At 51.7% G+C, this 16,853-nt stretch overlaps 1 protein-coding gene across 2 annotated transcripts in view; it reads left to right on the top strand.

Annotated features, from left to right (window-relative positions):
• Nucleotides 1–16,853, top strand: part of TP53BP2 (tumor protein p53 binding protein 2) — a 121,736-nt gene that overhangs the window by 97,712 nt on the left and 7,171 nt on the right. For both annotated transcript variants that reach the window (XM_053659555.1, XM_053659554.1), the window contains 13 exons: nucleotides 1,105–1,218; nucleotides 4,373–4,455; nucleotides 5,961–6,062; nucleotides 8,063–8,237; nucleotides 9,066–9,247; nucleotides 9,614–9,778; nucleotides 10,153–10,381; nucleotides 11,479–11,586; nucleotides 11,903–12,051; nucleotides 12,859–13,318; nucleotides 14,628–15,406; nucleotides 15,728–15,865; nucleotides 16,590–16,723. In XM_053659555.1, the coding sequence (XP_053515530.1) occupies nucleotides 1,105–1,218; nucleotides 4,373–4,455; nucleotides 5,961–6,062; nucleotides 8,063–8,237; nucleotides 9,066–9,247; nucleotides 9,614–9,778; nucleotides 10,153–10,381; nucleotides 11,479–11,586; nucleotides 11,903–12,051; nucleotides 12,859–13,318; nucleotides 14,628–15,406; nucleotides 15,728–15,865; nucleotides 16,590–16,723 (2,818 nt within the window). The remainder of the gene's footprint in view (nucleotides 1–1,104; nucleotides 1,219–4,372; nucleotides 4,456–5,960; nucleotides 6,063–8,062; nucleotides 8,238–9,065; nucleotides 9,248–9,613; nucleotides 9,779–10,152; nucleotides 10,382–11,478; nucleotides 11,587–11,902; nucleotides 12,052–12,858; nucleotides 13,319–14,627; nucleotides 15,407–15,727; nucleotides 15,866–16,589; nucleotides 16,724–16,853) is intronic.

Raw genomic sequence — 16,853 nt, 5'->3', positions numbered from 1 at the left:
TCGGGGCCTCAGCTGCTGGCCATGACCAGAAGGTCCGACCCCATAGGCACTGGAAATTGCTTCCCTTTCTTTGAGTTGTCTCTTCGCTTCTGGGATGTGGGGATTTTATTTCTTTCTAAATAAAGAATACAAGTGTGAGTGTGAATGAGGAGGTGGAGGGTCTACTCAGTGTCTTTTGAGGGGTGTCTGCTCATCTGTGAGTGTCCCTTGGGGGGTCCCAGTTAGAGTTTCTGTGGTTTATAGAAGAGGGGCGTCTGTGTCACCTCAGTCTGTCACGTTCCTGTAAATAGAACCAGAGACACACAGCGTTGCAACCAGGCTGATCGAGGTCAGGTTCGTTCACAAAGTTGGCTGCTGCGTGCCCGGCAGCTCCGTTTTCTGCCATGCCGTTTATTTACGGCACTTAGGTAGTGTCTTTGGTTACCGACAAGGGTGCTGAGTTTCCTTAGTCCATCTTGTATTGGAAGTGTCGTTGACATTACTGGAGTTTGTTTTATTTTTAAGTTTTAATTAGTTGCGTCCTCCAGTGGTGTATTTGGTTTTTAATCCAGGTCCCTTGAGACTGGTAGATTTTTTTTGGTGGAAGCTCAAGATGTATTTCTCCTGAAGTCCCGTCTTTTAGGGTGTCCCACTGAGCCCTGCTTTCTGTCTGTGGAAAAGCCCCGATACCTGGCCGTGTCACTGGGGGCCCAGGGGGGTGTGTTTTCAGTGCAGCAAGTAGCCTGTTGTTGGGAAACGGACATATCTAATTTTTTTTAACATAGTTTTTAAAATTATAATTTAAAAATAGTCTAACAGATAGTATCTATCTGGAGACTCCTGGGACCATTAGAGTCAGAAAGGTCACAACCCCACGTGACAGACGGACAGCCCCCGGGGGCTGAGTGGCAGGCGGGCGGCCAGCGAGGAGCCCGTGGGGTTGGGCAGGCTCCAGCCCCGCGCAGCTGGTCATCGGCCAGGCTGGACACCGAGTGGGTGTGTGTGGGATCTGGGATATTTCTGCTTCTGTGGGCTCCGTCGGTGAAAACGCACGACCAGTAAATACTTTCTGCATTCCCGGGGCGTAATTGGCACGATGTCTAGATAACACGCTCTCTGTTCCAGAACGCCCGGTCGCAGACAACGAGCGGATGTTCGACGTCCTGCAGAGGTTCGGGAGTCAGAGGAATGAAGTGCGCTTCTTCCTCCGTCACGAACACCCCCCCGGCAGGGACGTCGGTAGGTAGCATTCTGGGGGCATGACACGCGCCTGAATTCCGATGGCAGGCAGTGGAGTGGAGCCAGGCAGTGGGAGGGGCGGAGGAGAGCTAAGTGGGGATGGGGCGGAGAGACCGCTTGGCCAAGCCTGGACCGTCTGGAGGGTGGAGACGAGGGGGTGGCCTTGCTCGTTTTGTTTGCTTAGAAGACGGAGAAGTTTCATGAGTGTTCCTAGTGCAGGAGGGGAGGAGGCTGCAGAGCAGGAAAGCGAGGGAGTTTCGATGGGTGAACTTTCACCCCCGGCGAGCGGTTCTCGAGGCGGAGGAGAGAGCCTCTCCCGTGATAACAGGACAGGGAAAACTGTGGCAGAGGCAGGTAGATGCGTGACTCTCTGGGAGCAAGTTGAGGAACTTCCCACTGGAAGACATGTTTCCCCTGAAGTGACCATGGTCATGGTGGGCAGTCTGAGCCGTTGGGAGGGACAGGAGAGAGCCCCAGCGGAAGCTGACGGCCGGAGCCACGGAGGCCAGCTGACTGATGAGAGCTTGGGGACCGCTGGTGACGGTCCTCCAGCCTGCAGGGCTATAGGAGGGGGAAGGTGGTTGAAGTGACCCAGCGTCAGAGTACTGCCAGAATGGTCAAGTGCAAGGTCAGTGGGGCCAGTGAAGAGGGTCTGGGAAAGATGACATCTCAGCTGGACGGGGAAGAAGTAAAGGCAGGAGGGGCTGAGGGGGAAGGGCAGACAGGGTCCAGAGGTGACAATCAGATTAGTGAAGGGGCATAGGAGGAGGAATTGAGGTCAAAAGTAGAAGGTTGGAATTCGAGGTGTCAGAAGTGGGGGCTTCAGGGTGGTCGTGAGACGAGCCTGAGGCTGAGTGGGGATGGGGCAGCCACAGAGCAGAGAGCTCACCCGTGGGTGGGAGAGCCACCCAGAGGGAAGGCGGGGCTCGGGGTGGAGGGAACAGGAGGTCCAGTGGTCACTGCTAGTGATGAGGTTTGTGACCGGAGTTTGTAGGTGACAGTACACGACAGTGGAGAAGGAGTAGGCTGACAGTGTCACCAGACATTGGGGATACAACCGTCCCTGGGACCCTAGAGGTCTCATAGCATGTGGGAGAGAGTAAGCACTTTCAAATCTGAGGTCCGTGGGAAGCTCTGTTCTCAGCAGGAAGCCAACTGATTGAAGTGGGTTATTGGTATTTCTGAAAATGTTAGAACTTTTAAAACGGGAGGCTGAGGGTTGGTGATTTTCATATATGTAATACTTGGGAGTGAGAGCATAGATAACAGATGTTAATTGTCAGATGTCATGCAGTTTCACATGTGCGTATGGTACCCAACAATTAGAAATCACTAAATTTAGACTGGGGGGAACCCCAAAGTCGACCTGACCGGCCTCTCCCACTCTGTAGATGAGAAACGCTGACACTTTCCAGGTTAAATGATGTGTCAGAGGTCACATACCTGGAGGCAGCGCCTGGCCTGCTGGGAGTGGACTTGGGTCCCCTGTGCCTGGCCTTGAACTCACCTTCCCACCTGACTCGTACCTGTGGGCTTAATTTAAATGAGCACATGTTTCCTCCTGAAGCCACCTTCTTTTGTAGCTTTAATTTGGCATCTGCATCTTATTTTTATTTTGCTCTTTGCTTACATTGCTGCATGCATCCCCTTCTAAATGAATGGGTTGAATTTTACCTGTTCATCTACCAGTTCAAATGTCTTCTCCGCACAGTCCTGGGTAAATTATTAACAGCCTCTCAAGAGCACGATGTGCTGTTTCAGTGTGTCCGTAACGTGAGAAATACAATCCAAAGATAAAGGAACTTCTCCCGTGGTCACAGAACGCCAGTGCCACGTAGTGTTCAGACTGGGGCAGAACAGGGCCGCTGGGCCCGTCCCTTCACACGGTGGCCGTCACCTCTTCAGTGCAGAGGTCTGGACTGGGGATCAGGAGGCTGTCACGACCTTCTTTTCCCGGTTGCAGTGGGCTCGGCAGCCAGAACGTGGGTGAAATTATTTTTAAAGTGCTTGCCTTTTGCTCTAATTGTGCAGCTGAAGGTGCCGAGGAGAGGCGGCTGAGAGGAGTGCCGCTTCGAGGCCGCAGAGGAAGCAGTCATTCTCACAGGGTGGCTGGGCTCCTCTTGCAGGACTGGTGTGACGGTTACCGGAGCCGTTTCCTCAGGGACTCGAGCAGAGTTTTTAAAGCAGAGCTGGCACGTGAGCGTTAGGCAAAAGTGTGACGCCTGGCTCGGGGGACGTTGCATTTACTGGTGTGGGAATTGACGCTCAGCTTCTAGACAGGCACTGCAGACCTTTGCTTCAAAAGAAATTTTAATCCAAAATTTCTTGAGATAATTGTATAATTTTTCTAATTTCTGGAGGTACAAATATAAGCTTAATTTTATGTATTTTAAAAATTGTCTTTGTTGATATTACTTGTTTCTTATGATGTATCAGTTTAAATTAAGATTATTGTTCCCTTATGACATTAGGTGATACTGAGGGGCCCATATATTTTGGCTCGAAACATTACGTTTAGCCAGAAAAGCAGAATACGACGTTTTTTAGTTAGTACTTTCCCAAACTAAGAAAATGGAAGTTTTTTACTTAAATAAATGGGGAAGTACTTCACAGTACTTGTGAGTTACCACAAAATGTTCTCGATAAGACACACATTTGAAATACCATATACTCTCTTGTCAATTGCTTCCTTCCTGTTTAGGTTACAAAACAGTGTTAATGAGCACAGGAGTGGATTGATTTAGTTTCCACTTAATTCTTCCAGTGAAACTATTCCTGATGTCACTACTGAGTAGTCACCATAGAGAACGAGGAGGAGCTTCTAGAAGCAAACAGCGTGAATGACCCATAATCAGAACTACATTTATTTTGTCAGTTTTCCCTCCTCTGGTCTCTGAATCATGTGGCTTTCCTGGGGAATAGTTAGCACGTGGTGTTTTCTGTAGCTCACTATTCACTGCTCCAAGTGAGGTTTTCCAGAACAGGAAATCAGGAGACCTTAATGCTGTTGATGCGAGACAATATTTTGTTTTAAGTTGACTTGCAACTTAAAATATCAGAGGGCAACAGTTACAGAACTAAGAAGGAAACTGGTATTTGGAGTGGGTGTCTGGTAGCTCTGGTTTGATGCACAGTTTCTGAACTTTGTGTTTAGTGAGTGGACCGAGGTCTCAGGATCCAGCTTTGAAAAGAAATGGAGTGAAAGCCCCTGGTGACCACCGAAGGAAGGAGAACGGCGTAAGTGAGCGCGGCTGCCCGGCCAACTGCGTGCCACGGGCCACGCTTCTCTGAACTGTCACCTCCCTCACTGTTACTCTGTCACTCAGTGGGTTATTAAGGATGGCCCTTTTTTTAAAGGTTATTTTGTACTTATTTCCTAGTTACAGTTAATTTTGACCATCTCTTCAATGCTGACTATACCATAAATTCGGAACAAAACAAATGCAGAGCATGCGTGAGGAAGTGTTTGTTTTGGGGTGATTTTATTTGTTACTATAATGCTTCTAGAAAAATGGAAAATTATATATTCACGCTTTCACTATTGTCCGAGAGTGTTAGCAAGTCATTTTGGGGTTCCTTGACATGTTTTCTTTTTGGAGCTCAGAACTTTTAATACTGTCGGGGATTAGCTAAGTTACCTTCCTGCCATCTACAGAGAACGCACGTTAGAATGCAGGTGACCTGAAGCAGCGTTTGCTCCTACCCTACCTTTCCTCAGGGATGGTGACACAGGGCCCATCCGAGGGGCAGGGGTGGTGTCAGTCACTGACAGGGTTTGGGTGCATCCTGGCATAATGCCTGCTTTTCCCTTCATGGGGCATTTTTTAAAAACAGCTTTACTGATCAACACACGAGAAACTGCACATGTTTCAAGTGCTCAGTTTGAGAAGTTTTGACATAACTGCACACCCCTCCGAAACCATCACCACAACCGAGACAGTGAAGATACCCGTCACACCCCAGTGTCCTTGTGCCCTTCCCTTCTGACCTCCCTCCTTCCCCTCAAGGAACCACCAGGATGTCCACTCTGTGTCACTACCAATGAGCCGTATTTTCTAGACTCTTCTGTAAGTGGAACCGTGCAGTATGTATGTGCTCTTCCGTCTGCATGTGCTCAGCAGAGTTGTTTCACAGTCCACCTGTTTGGCTGTGCAAGTCGGTAGTCAGTTCCTTTTTATTGCTGAGTGGCCTTCACGGCCTGGAAACACCACAGCTTGTTCACGAGCTCACCTGTCGATGGACGTAGGGCTGTTCCCCGTTCTTGGCTGTTCGTACCAAGCTGCATGCAGTGAACAGATGTTTCAAGAGTGGACATCTCGCTTTTTCCTCCTGATGATCCAGTGCATCTTGAAATTTTTTAAATGCTAGGGTCGTGTTCTTTCACGGTTATCCCAGTGACTGTACTCCGGGTTTGCTGCCGTGCCCCACTCCCGTGTTTGATGTGACCAAACACTACTTTTTTAGTAGAAAGTAACTGCAGAACAAGGTGTTTCTAAGTTGTTCTGTTTAGGTCACTGACTGTTGAAGCTACTTAATTTTAAATATGCTACTTAAAAGAAAGTTGGTCTGTGTATTAGGATGTTTTATATCTTTAGTAAGTCAGTGTTGATATAAAAATTAACGGTCTCTTTGATGTTGCAGAAGAAGAGTGGCTGAACAGTCGTGACACAGTTGGTTCAGGTGATGCCTCTAAACGGTGCATGTAGACCTCTGAGGGGGCTGTGTGTGTGTTCTGTTTGCAGGTCAACAGTCCCAGGATGGACTTGACTCTTGCCGAACTCCAGGAAATGGCGTCTCGCCAGCAGCAGCAGATCGAGGTGCAGCAGCAGATGCTGGCTACGAAGGTAAGGCCTTGCTGAGAGGGTCCACGGGCCGCCGCTGTTAGTGTGTGCGCGAGGCCGCTATCATCCTGTACGCACCGTCACGCCAGTTACCTGCAGGCAGGAGTGCGTGCTTGCATCCCTGGAGGCACCTGCCCTGTGGCGCCTTCTCCTCTTCACGGTAGCGTGTTGCAGAAGCCTGTAATCATCCCACTGTTCCATCTCCCTGGCCCCTGATTCCGATCAAATTACCAAGCTGTGTCTGGTATCAGTGAAACAGGAAGGGCGAAAAGAACCCTTGAACTTCGCTAGTAGGAACTACTCTGGGCTAAGTGTGTCCTGTATCATGGCTTCAGCAGGGAGAACTTTAAATCTGCTCATGCCAACATGGTCCCCTGCTCTCCCGATGACCGGCCGCTTGCCTTAATTTGGGGACATTCTCCACCCACAGAGTAACCCTAATCCTGGCCTTGAACAAGGGAGATACAAGAGTTTCTCCATGGCTATTGAAAGCAGCCTTACTACTGCCTCTCCTGCCAGCCGTGGGCTGCTAGTGCAGACCAGACGCCAGCAGGCTTTCTCTGGAAATGTAAAATACAGCGTAAATAGTTTAGTCTTCACAGCTTGTGCTGTCTCAGCTTGGCAGGTATACCAAGAAAGCAGTCATCTCAGGATGGTGAACAGGCGGGGCTGTGCTCACACACATGCAGACAGCAAGCTGGTGCTCCAGCGAGACCACACTCACACACATGCAGACGGCAAGCTGGTGCTCCAGCGAGACCACACTCACACACATGCAGACAGCAAGCTGGTGCTCCAGCGAGACCGCGCTCACACACGCAGACGGCAAGCTGGCTCCTGCCTGTGGGGTGTAGTCTGCCAGCCTCAGGTCTAAACGCCCAGTATGTGCAAGTGACCTGTCCCTTAGTGACTGTGACCTCACCGGAGTGGGGTCGACAGCTGAAGGTGTGGCGGCAAACCAAGCAGGGCCTGGAAGCAGTGGCCAGCGTTTGGGACGGTGGTTCTCGGCACGTGCCAAGCCATCGTGCAGTAGGTCCCGGGCCTGTTCTGTGGCTTTCTCAGAATCACATGTCTCACTGCTTCTTAAACTTCAGTGGCGTATGCATCACCTGGGCATCTTGTTAAAAATGCAGGCTCCGATTCGGCAGGCCCGGGGCGCAGTCTGAAATTTTGCCTTTCTAACAAGTTCCTAGGTGATCCTGTGAGGTTCTCATTCCCTGAGTAGCAGAGACATAAATTCAAATAAAATGTTTAGCAGAAGAAATCTCTAGCCTTGCGTTGGGAGTCTTATTTTGAGACTATTTGTGTGTTGTTTATGATTGAGGCTTATTAATCTGAGAAATTTATAAATTGTAGAGCTCTGTTTTACTTAAATTTTTTAATATAATAGGAATAAAATTTTGGTTGCTCAGTGCACTTTCCTAAAGGTGGTGAGTAGCACCATGTTCCTTATCTGAGTGTGTTTATCGCATGTATATTTATAACCAGGGAAGGCACAGAGGTTTTCATTTAACCCTGGCATGGCCCTGTGGGGTGGTTGCCGTGCACCGTCCATTCTGGAGACGAGGAAACACACTTGCACACTCAGCTCGGTAAGCCGCCCAAAGCTGAAAGGGGGCAGAGCTCGGGCCTGAGGGCCTGAGTGCAAATGCGGCTCCAGAGCTTACCGTGTCCCAGCTCTCCGAGACCGCCTCCCATCTCTCCACCAGCGCCTTTTTACACGTGTAGCTGCAGTTCGTGAGGACCAGTTCAAGGCTCACTGCTTGCTCGCTGCGTAAGAGCTGCTTGGATTAAATGCACTACCCCCAAAGGACTCTGGGGTCGGGCCCAGCCAGGCCCGTCTGAAACACACTTCTCAAGTGGCCCCGGTGACCACTTCCAGGACAGAGCAGTGCACTGCTGCGCCCCAGTCTCAGCATCTCGGGGTGGTGGGTGGGTTATTTTTGGGTTAGTGATATCCCCGCTGAAAATGATAATGGCCCGCTGGTGGCTTTTATCCTCAGGAACAGCGCTTAAAGTTTTTGAAACAGCAGGATCAGCGGCAGCAGCAGCAGGCTGCCGAGCAGGAGAAGCTAAAGAGGCTGAAAGAGATAGCGGAGAACCAGGAAGCTAAGCTCAGGAAGGTGAGGGCGCTCAGAGGCCACGTGGAGCAGAAGAGACTGAGCAACGGCAAACTCGGTGAGTCGTTCCCCCCAGTTCCGCTCTGTCCTCAAGGCGCCCCGTGAAGCTCTGGGGGTGGGGGGCACGATATAAATTTGTAGTGAGAAGAATGAGATGAGACTTTGCATGTAGATCACTTTGAAATAATTTTTTTAAGTGTAATTCATTGGTTCCCCTGACTCGACTTCAGCTGTCAAATGGTTAAACAAGGTTCTTAAGTTACCTTTGGAAAATGTACTAGTAGTTTGTTTTTTCTTCTAAATATATTTTGACTGACAAGTAGGCAAGGCAAGGAGTTTTAGTGGTATATTAGCTCCATTTATGGTTAGGCTATTTACAATTTTAGTGATTTAATAGCTCCATCTACCACTATAAAACGGAGGTTAAAAAGTCTACAAAAATTAATGGAGTTTAATGCTTAATTATACATTTTTTAAAAGGTTTTAAGAGAGGGAGAGAAACATCTGTGTGTACTTATCTCTAGTGTGCCCCCTACTGGAGACCTGGCCCTCAACCCAGGCATGTGCCCTGACTGGGTATTGAACTAGTGACCCTTTGGTTCTCAGGCCAGCGTTCAATGCACTTAGCCACACCAGCCAGGTCTAATGTTTAATTATATTCATAATACAAATACTGCTAAAAACACATTTAGAATGAGGCATAGATATTTTGAGCTGTCTCTGTTGGTTTCAGCTGCTTACAAAAGAACTAGGTTGGCGCCAGGACATTTCTGGAAAATTCCTCTACTTTTCATCACAAAGTTCATTGTGAAGCCTGGTTGCCTGGGAAGTGGTCCATTCTCGCTTTCCTTTTCGACGATTGTTGCCTTTTCCCTTCTCACTCCAGTGGAGGAAATTGAACAGATGAATAGTCTGTTCCAGCAGAAGCAGAGGGAGCTGGTCCTGGCCATGTCGAAAGTGGAGGAACTTACAAGGCAGCTCGAGATGCTCAAGAACGGCCGGATTGATGGCCACCATGACACCCAGTCGGCGGTGGCTGAGCTTGACCGGCTGTACAAGGAACTGCAGGTACCCTGTGGGCTGCTGGGAGCGAACCCTGCTCAGGCGCCGCAGAGTTGTCCTTACAAGTGGCAGGAAGTGCTGGATTTCTGTGCCTCTTCCTTAAAGGGGTTGCGGGGAGGAAGACCTGAGCCCCAAAGCATCCAGAATAACCTTTACAGTCCCTTCCACAGGAAACCCGAGGCATTCCTCAGAACCACAGCCGGGGGGGGGGGGTCTAATGCTTAACTGTGAACCTGGAGGTGGGAAGTGGGGAGGGGTGGCGGGGCCGAACACTTTTAGAAATTATGTAACAGTGGCCCGAGCGACTCTGTGGGAGAAAGTCCTCTTCCTCCTCCTTGGCTGCCTTTTGCCATTTCCCCCCATGTTCTTCAGCTGCGAAACCAGCTGAACCAGGAGCAGAACGCCAAGCTGCAACAGCAGAGGGAGTGTTTGAATAAGCGCAATTCAGAGGTGGCCGTTATGGATAAGCGTGTGAACGAGCTGAGGGACCGGCTGTGGAAGAAGAAGGCGGCGCTCCAGCAGAAAGAAAACCTTCCAGTGAGTGGGCTGCTGTGTTGGGGGCCGGGGGGCGGGGAGCAGACGGCCAGCCCAGCGAGGTCCGTTGTCATAGCAGCTGTGGCACAGCCAGTACACACGGTGCCCTCAGGAGAGAGGGAGGCAGGCAGGCAGGCAGTGCCCAGAGCTGCCCAGAGGATGATCCACTGTTAATGTGCTTTTGTGGCTCCGGCTTTCTTACTGATCCGTGTGATAAAGTTCGGGGGGCGAGGCGGCTCTGCAGGGTTTTTGTTGGGGGCGTTTGTAGCAGACCCTCTGGCCAGAGCTGACTTGGAAGCATTCTGCCAACTTCCCGGGCTTCTCTGAGTTGCTGCAGCCTGACCTGTCACACTCAAGGACCTGCGCTCTCTCCGAAGGTGTCACCGGATGGGAACCTGCCCCAGCAAGGCGTGTCGGCACCCAGCCGCGTGGCTGCCGTTGGCCCCTACATCCAGTCATCCACCATGCCCCGGATGCCCCCCCGGCCCGAGCTGCTGGTGAAGCCGGCTCTGCCCGACGGCCTCTTGGCCGTGCAGCCCTCCGAGGGGCCCATGAAAGTCCACACGCTGCCCAACATGCGATCCGGGGCGGCCTCGCAAGCTAAAGGTAAACACTAAATAGTAATACACTAGATAATAATAATCCTAAATAATATAGTTCTATTGAGGAAGCGAAATAGAATGCAGTAATTTTGCAAATCTGAACATTGTTTCGAATGCCTTCGTGTGAATAGTGAAGTCGTGATTCCATGTTAGTGACTTGAGAACGTTTCTTTTTCTGTAAAGACACCCTCTGTGTGGTCAGTGGTGTCTGTTGTCTTCGCAGAGGGTGGGGTGCGAGTCCACTCTGCCGGTGGATAATGGGTGTGTTCAGCTGCTCTTGTGCTGGATGGAGGCTTTGCCCGCTGACCGTTTTCAGCAGAAAGGCCAGTGTGGCGGGAGGTGCAGAGAGAACGATGGCGGCTCCCTTCCGAGTTAGTGGTCTCTGCGTTCCGGGCTGTCCTCCAGCGCAGGCTGGGGTGGCCGTGCTCGGGACAGTGACAAAGGGAGAGCTGCGGGAACAGCAGGGGAAGCTTCCTTCCAAGTCGCGGAAGAAAAAAAAAATAACAGCCAGTGTTGTCTTTTTATTTCTCAACCACTATCATGTGCAGAAATTCGCTGCCTTTATTGAAAACTATTGCTTCGTCACAGTTACCCCTGGGAAGCAGTGTGCAGCCCAGTGGGGTTTCACGTAGAGGAACTTGTGTTTCTGCCGGGCCGAAGTAAAAGCCTTGAGAGTTAAACGTCAGGGCACACCGAGTTGGGCAAGGCTGCTCGGCGTCCTGGGTTAGGATCTGCGTTCCCGCCCGTGTGTGCCGCCCACACACTTGGGGTGTCGTTACGTAAGGTGCACCTCAGAGCCCCTCGGTCTGCTCCATTAGAAGTGGTTTTCTGGGTGTAAAGGTGGCACTTTCTTATCCAACAACGAGTCACATGTCCTTGTCGGCAGTCTTTCTGTTTGCGGTGACTCATTCTCAGTTGCTTGAGGGAGGGGGAGAATCTTAAACTAAATGTGTATAATCTGATGTTTTCTGAATGAGCGTACTGGGTGAGTCTGAAAATTTAAAGCCGTATTTCAGAGAGTCCACTTCTCGGCAGCAGCAGGGATCACCGACAGCCTCTTGGGAATGCCGGGTTATCTGTAGGTGCTTCTCTGCGTTTCAGGCTCCAAAGTCCATTCACTGGGCCCTGACTGGAGTCCGAATGCAGATCTGTTCCCGAGCCAGGCCTCTGCCTCTGCCCCGAAAAGCTCCGGGAGTGCTCCAGAACAAGGCAAGTTCATTGGCACTGCCCCCAAACTTTCTGTTTGGGCATCTCAAAGGTGCTGTGTGCTCCTTCTCAGAGCGCTTATTTTCTGGTGAGCTAACGCCGGGCACAGTGTGTGTTTCCAGAGTGGCTTTGTTCGGCCAGGGAGTTAAGGTGACCCCTTGGCGTTTGGGTGTTTACTTAATCAGCCTCATTGAAAAGCAGGAAGGCATTTAGTGGGCACAGGGTTTCAAAGAGACTGAGGAGGGAGAAACGTACACATGGATAAGACATTGCATCACAAACAGCCCGAACGTCAACCTGATTTTCCCGTCCTCTCCAGCCGATGACGGGGAGGTGCTGCTGAGGGAGAAGGAGAAGAAAGTGCGTCCCTTCTCCATGTTCGACACGGTCGACCAGCCCGCCGCGCCACCCTCCTTTGGGTCTCTGAGGAAGAACCAGAGCAGTGAAGACATCTTGCGCGATGCTCAGGTGCTTGAGGTCGGGCTTTAAAACGAGGGAGTCGAGGTACGAGGCGAGGGGGAGCGGGAAAGCAGCAGAAGGCTGCGTCCAGAAGGTTAGGAAGTAGAAGCGCTCGGTTATTTTACGTTCTGCTTCTTGAGCCCGTCCGTGGTGTAACTCGCGCCGTAGCGGGAACAACCGCAGACTCCGATCTCCGACAAATGGGAGTGCATCGAGAACGCCCCGCACGTGCTGCTCAGTCACCTTGTCTCTTCAGGGTCGGGAGCCGAGTTTGTGTCACGCGATTTGGTGGCGGTCCTTTTGTTAGGGTGTTAGGGTCCCAACCTCTGACTAGCAGGTCGTGGCGTGAGCCCCACATCGGGTGTGTTTAGACCCCTGTGGCCCCGGCTGCACGCAGTTCTGGTGAGCAAGAGCAGCCTTCTCTGCACCGATGCCACAGAGACAGCAGGCGTTTCCCGTGGGTGGGGAGTCTCCCGGCTGGGAGGTGGCCACAGGGAGGAGGTCGTTTGGGGCGGGAGTTACGCGGTGTCACTCAAGTCCCTTGTTAAGTGGGAGTCCGTGCAGAGGCTGAAAACTGAAGTCTGCATGATTGAAAACGCCACGTGGGCCATGGGCACGCGGTGCAGTGTACAGATTAGTGTCCCAGGAGTGTGCACCTGAGACCCGTGCGACCCTGCCGACCACGCCCCCCAGCAGACCTTGGAACAAGCAGAGCAGGCCACGCATCTTCAGTGTTCACTTGCAGGGGTGGAATTCGCTCACCCGGAGCACCCTGTGTGCCCAGCTGTAAGTCCTGGCTTTTTGTGTGTTTCACAGGCTGTGAATAAAAATGTGAAAGTACCGCCTCCCGTCCCATCGAAACCCAAACAGATCAGTCTGCCGCACTTTGGACGGACGAGTCCGTCCCCGATGGACAGCAGGCCCGACGGGGATCCTCAGCCGCCGTCAGCAGCCGTCCCGTCCATGGGACATAAACCCAAAGCAGCAGGGCAGCAGCAGAGGGTCCTGCTGGCCCCCGGCGCACCGCTGGGGGGTCAAGACCAAGCCCTCATTCCAGGCTCCAAGCAAGAGAGCCCACCAGCCGCGGCTGTCCGGCCGTTCACACCACAGCCTTCCAAAGACGCCCTCCTTCCCCCCTTCCGGAAGCCCCAGATGGTGGCGGCCAGCTCCATATACTCCATGTACACCCAGCACGCGGCTCCCGGGAAGAACTTCCAGCAGGCGGTGCAGAGCGCGCTGACCAAGTCGCACCCCCGAGGGCCGCCCTTCCCGAGCGGTAAGGTTCTGGGTTGTCCTCTCACCTGCGTGGGTGGTGCTGGGCCCACACCTGAGCTGCCCTCTGTCGGGAAGCCTGTGTGGCCGATGCCCGTGTTCTTAGGGTTCCGTTTCCTTACGGCTTCTGGTCTTCATTGGGCGTTTAAACTTCCAGTTCCTGCTAAACAGCAGCCACTGTGCTGGGCACCGGTGGTAACAGAATGAAATGGTGTGAAAATAATCGGTGACTAAAACAGAGGCATAAAATCGATAGGAACACATAGCCTTCTGCATTGCAGTTCCCGTGGGCGTCTGCTCCCCACTGACCCGGGAGCTCCTTCAGAACGAGGACTCTGGCTCGCTGGGGTCAGGGGAGCGGGTGCTCACGGGTGGACATGGCGCCCAAGGCTCTGTGGTCACCTCAGGTGACCAGATGTTTTCTTGGCGCGTGGACGATCGGACAGCTGCCGCCGTGGGGTGTGGGGGTGTTTTTCTTTGTCGTTTTAAGAAATAACCCTCCCTGCTGTATTTTATATTTAACTAGAGGACATAACCACTAGTTAAATATAAAAGCCCAAAGAGATGACTCTGTGTTAAACGTACATAATCTGGTCACTTGTTGGGTTCTTTCTACGAGTCTTTCAGTAGTTTCATAAGACTGGAATAAAATTCACCACGTTTCATTGGAAAGAAAATGGCTCTCTGGTCATGAAGTAAGCATGTCCTTGTGGCCTAGGATGCCGTAATTAGACAGCAAGAATTAATAATTATGTGACATCTTACTCTCTTCCTGAGTCTCTGCGGAAACTGCTATGTGCTAATTTGGGGGTTAGATGCTTTTGATACAGTTAGAAGGTTGGGGGGAACAGTTTGGTAAATTTAAGTGTTGTTAATAATTTTGTAAGCCAAACCTGGTTTCTCACATGCGTTTACTTTTGAAAGTTATGAAAGATGGGAGACTGTGTGTTCAGTTTTAATCTGGACACAGGAAAGGAAAACCAGTTTTCATGGATTCTCCATTTCTTTTAGCTCTTGGCATGTTAAATTTGGGTGCCGCGGTCAGCGGTCTCTTACGATCGTAATGGCAATCTTTCTTACTAGTGTACAAAATAATGGCACATGTCACAATCGGTGGGGTTTTGATTCTGTAATAAGTTTATCAGGCAGAGATGGGAGCCTTGCTTTGTCGATTACTACTTTAAAAGATCAGTGAAGGGTGTTCGGCAGAAACGTGGAGATTATGAGCAGCTCGAATCATTGTGAGCTCTGTCTGGTGCTGGCCAGTTGTGATCAGTTAACACTAACCGGAGCTTGTTTCCGTCTGCAACCAGTCTACGGCAAGCCTGTCCTCGCTGGCGCCCAGAGCCAGCAGCAGCCGCACCCCGAGCACGTCTACTCCGGGACCCAGGGCAAACCCGGCGGTCCGGAGCCCGAGGCCGAGCCCGCGCCTTCGGTTCAGGAGAGCCATGAGAACGAGAGAATCCCGAGACCCCTCAGCCCGACCAAGCTGCTGCCTTTCTTATCGAATCCGTACCGAAACCAGAGTGATGCCGACTTGGAAGCGCTGCGAAAGAAACTGTCCAACGCACCAAGGCCCCTGAAGAAGCGGAGCTCCATCACAGAGCCCGAGGGTCCTAATGGGCCAAACATCCAGAAGCTGCTGTATCAGAGGACCACCCTCGCTGCCATGGAGACCATCTCCGGGCCGTCGTCGTACCCATCCAAGCCGGCCTCGGCGACTGCCGGCCCCGAGAGCCCAGCAGAGATCCCGAACCCGTATCTACACGCGGAGCCGGAGAAGGAGGTGGTCTCTCTGGCCCCTGAAGCGCTGTCCCCACAGGAAGCTGGGGACGCCGGTACAGAGAGCAGTGACATGCCCGCTCCTCCGGGCCTTGACTACGTGCCCGAAGGAGTCCCAGACACCAGCCCAGGTTTCCAGAACAGTGTGGAGGAACCAAATCCAGAGGCTCCCCACCTGCTGGAAGTGTACCTGGAGGAGTACCCCCCCTACCCGCCGCCGCCCTACCCGTCGGGGGAGCCAGAGGGGCCCGGGGAAGACTCGGGAAGCATGCGCCCGCCCGAAATCACCGGGCAGGTGGCCCTGCCTCCGGTAGGTAACGCGGTGTCTCGGGACCAGTTTGGGAGCCCTGTCACTCCTCCAGGTGGTGGTTTGTGCATGCTGTGGGGGATGACCACCTGTGTTTCACTAGCTTTTGAAAACTTACGTTCTCTCCACTTGGTTACGTGGCTCTATTCGTTACACTATTATTATTTATATTCTTTTCTGAATGATGTATACTCCACTAAAAAGTGCTAAATGTATATATACTTTTCGAGCATCTTTACTCAGCCAAGATGTTACTCCTCCCCTTTTGTTGGTGATCTCTCGCTTTGCCCAGGACCCTTAATTTTCCACGTATTTCCTCTGCAGGGCAAAAGGACAAACTTACGTAAAACTGGTTCCGAGCGAATTGCTCACGGAATGAGGGTGAAATTCAACCCTCTCGCTTTACTTCTGGATTCATCTTTGGAGGGAGAATTTGACCTTGTACAGAGGATTATTTATGAGGTATGATTGCATTAGTCAGATTCTTAAACGCGACCTTGTATTAATAGTTTGACCTTGTATTGGAGTTTGCTGTGAAGCCCTAATCCGAAAGCTACAACCGAGAAGTTATATTTTTAAATTTTCTTTTGGGGGAGGTGGGGCTGTGGAGAGAGACTCCAGAGCTCGCTCCAAAATTGGCTTTGCTGGTGCTAAAGGCGTGACAGTGAAGTTTTGATAGTGCAGAGATTCGGTTTTCACTGGGGTCCTCTCGAGTCCTTTCCTTTCTCGGGGAGACCCTTACCCTCCTTTACAAATGGCTCAGGCATGGATTCACACTAGGCAGTGTTCAGTTACAGATGTGGCCCCTACTTTTCCGAAGCCTATTATTTAAAGTATTTTTAGTGTGACCTTTTTTTCCTTCCATGGAAAATGCCACTTCTAGTTAGACACTAATTTGTGGTGGGGAGTTGGAGGGTAAATAAACAACGCCGACCGTAGGGATGCAGTTTCTGGGTGTTCTTCGGTTTTTCAAGAACCTTTTTATAGCGAATGCCTACTTAATATGGCTATTCCGTCTGTCTTATTTCTAGAATCGTTCTAGGCAGTTTTCTTGGCTCCTGTGGTATTTTTTTAAACTCGCAATTAAAACCCGCAAGTGTGTTTTCGTGACCCTGTAAAGCCAGTGAGTAGGGACGCCAGGCGTGGAGCCACCGGAGTGACGGCTGTCCTCCCTCTGACGTTCCAGGTGGAGGACCCGAGCCTGCCCAATGACGAAGGCATCACGGCCCTGCACAACGCCGTGTGTGCCGGGCACACGGAGGTCGTGAAGTTCCTGGTGCAGTTCGGGGTGAACGTCAACGCCGCCGACAGCGACGGCTGGTAAGGGGGCCCGGAACTCTGCTCGTGCTCGCGCTGGGGGCGCCATGCAGCCCGGGGACCGGCGTTGCTCTCGGGGGATGTGGGTGTGCGTGTGTCCTTGAGCTGCTTGCCACCCAGCGGGGGGCACGTG

The sequence above is a fragment of the Artibeus jamaicensis genome, unplaced genomic scaffold, assembly GCF_021234435.1.
Source record: "Artibeus jamaicensis isolate MK-2021 breed Jamaican fruit bat unplaced genomic scaffold, CSHL_Jam_final scaffold_754, whole genome shotgun sequence".
Taxonomy (NCBI): Eukaryota; Metazoa; Chordata; class Mammalia; order Chiroptera; family Phyllostomidae; genus Artibeus; species Artibeus jamaicensis.
Note: the sequence above shows the minus strand (reverse complement) of the source record. Positions and strands in the feature narration are given on the sequence as shown.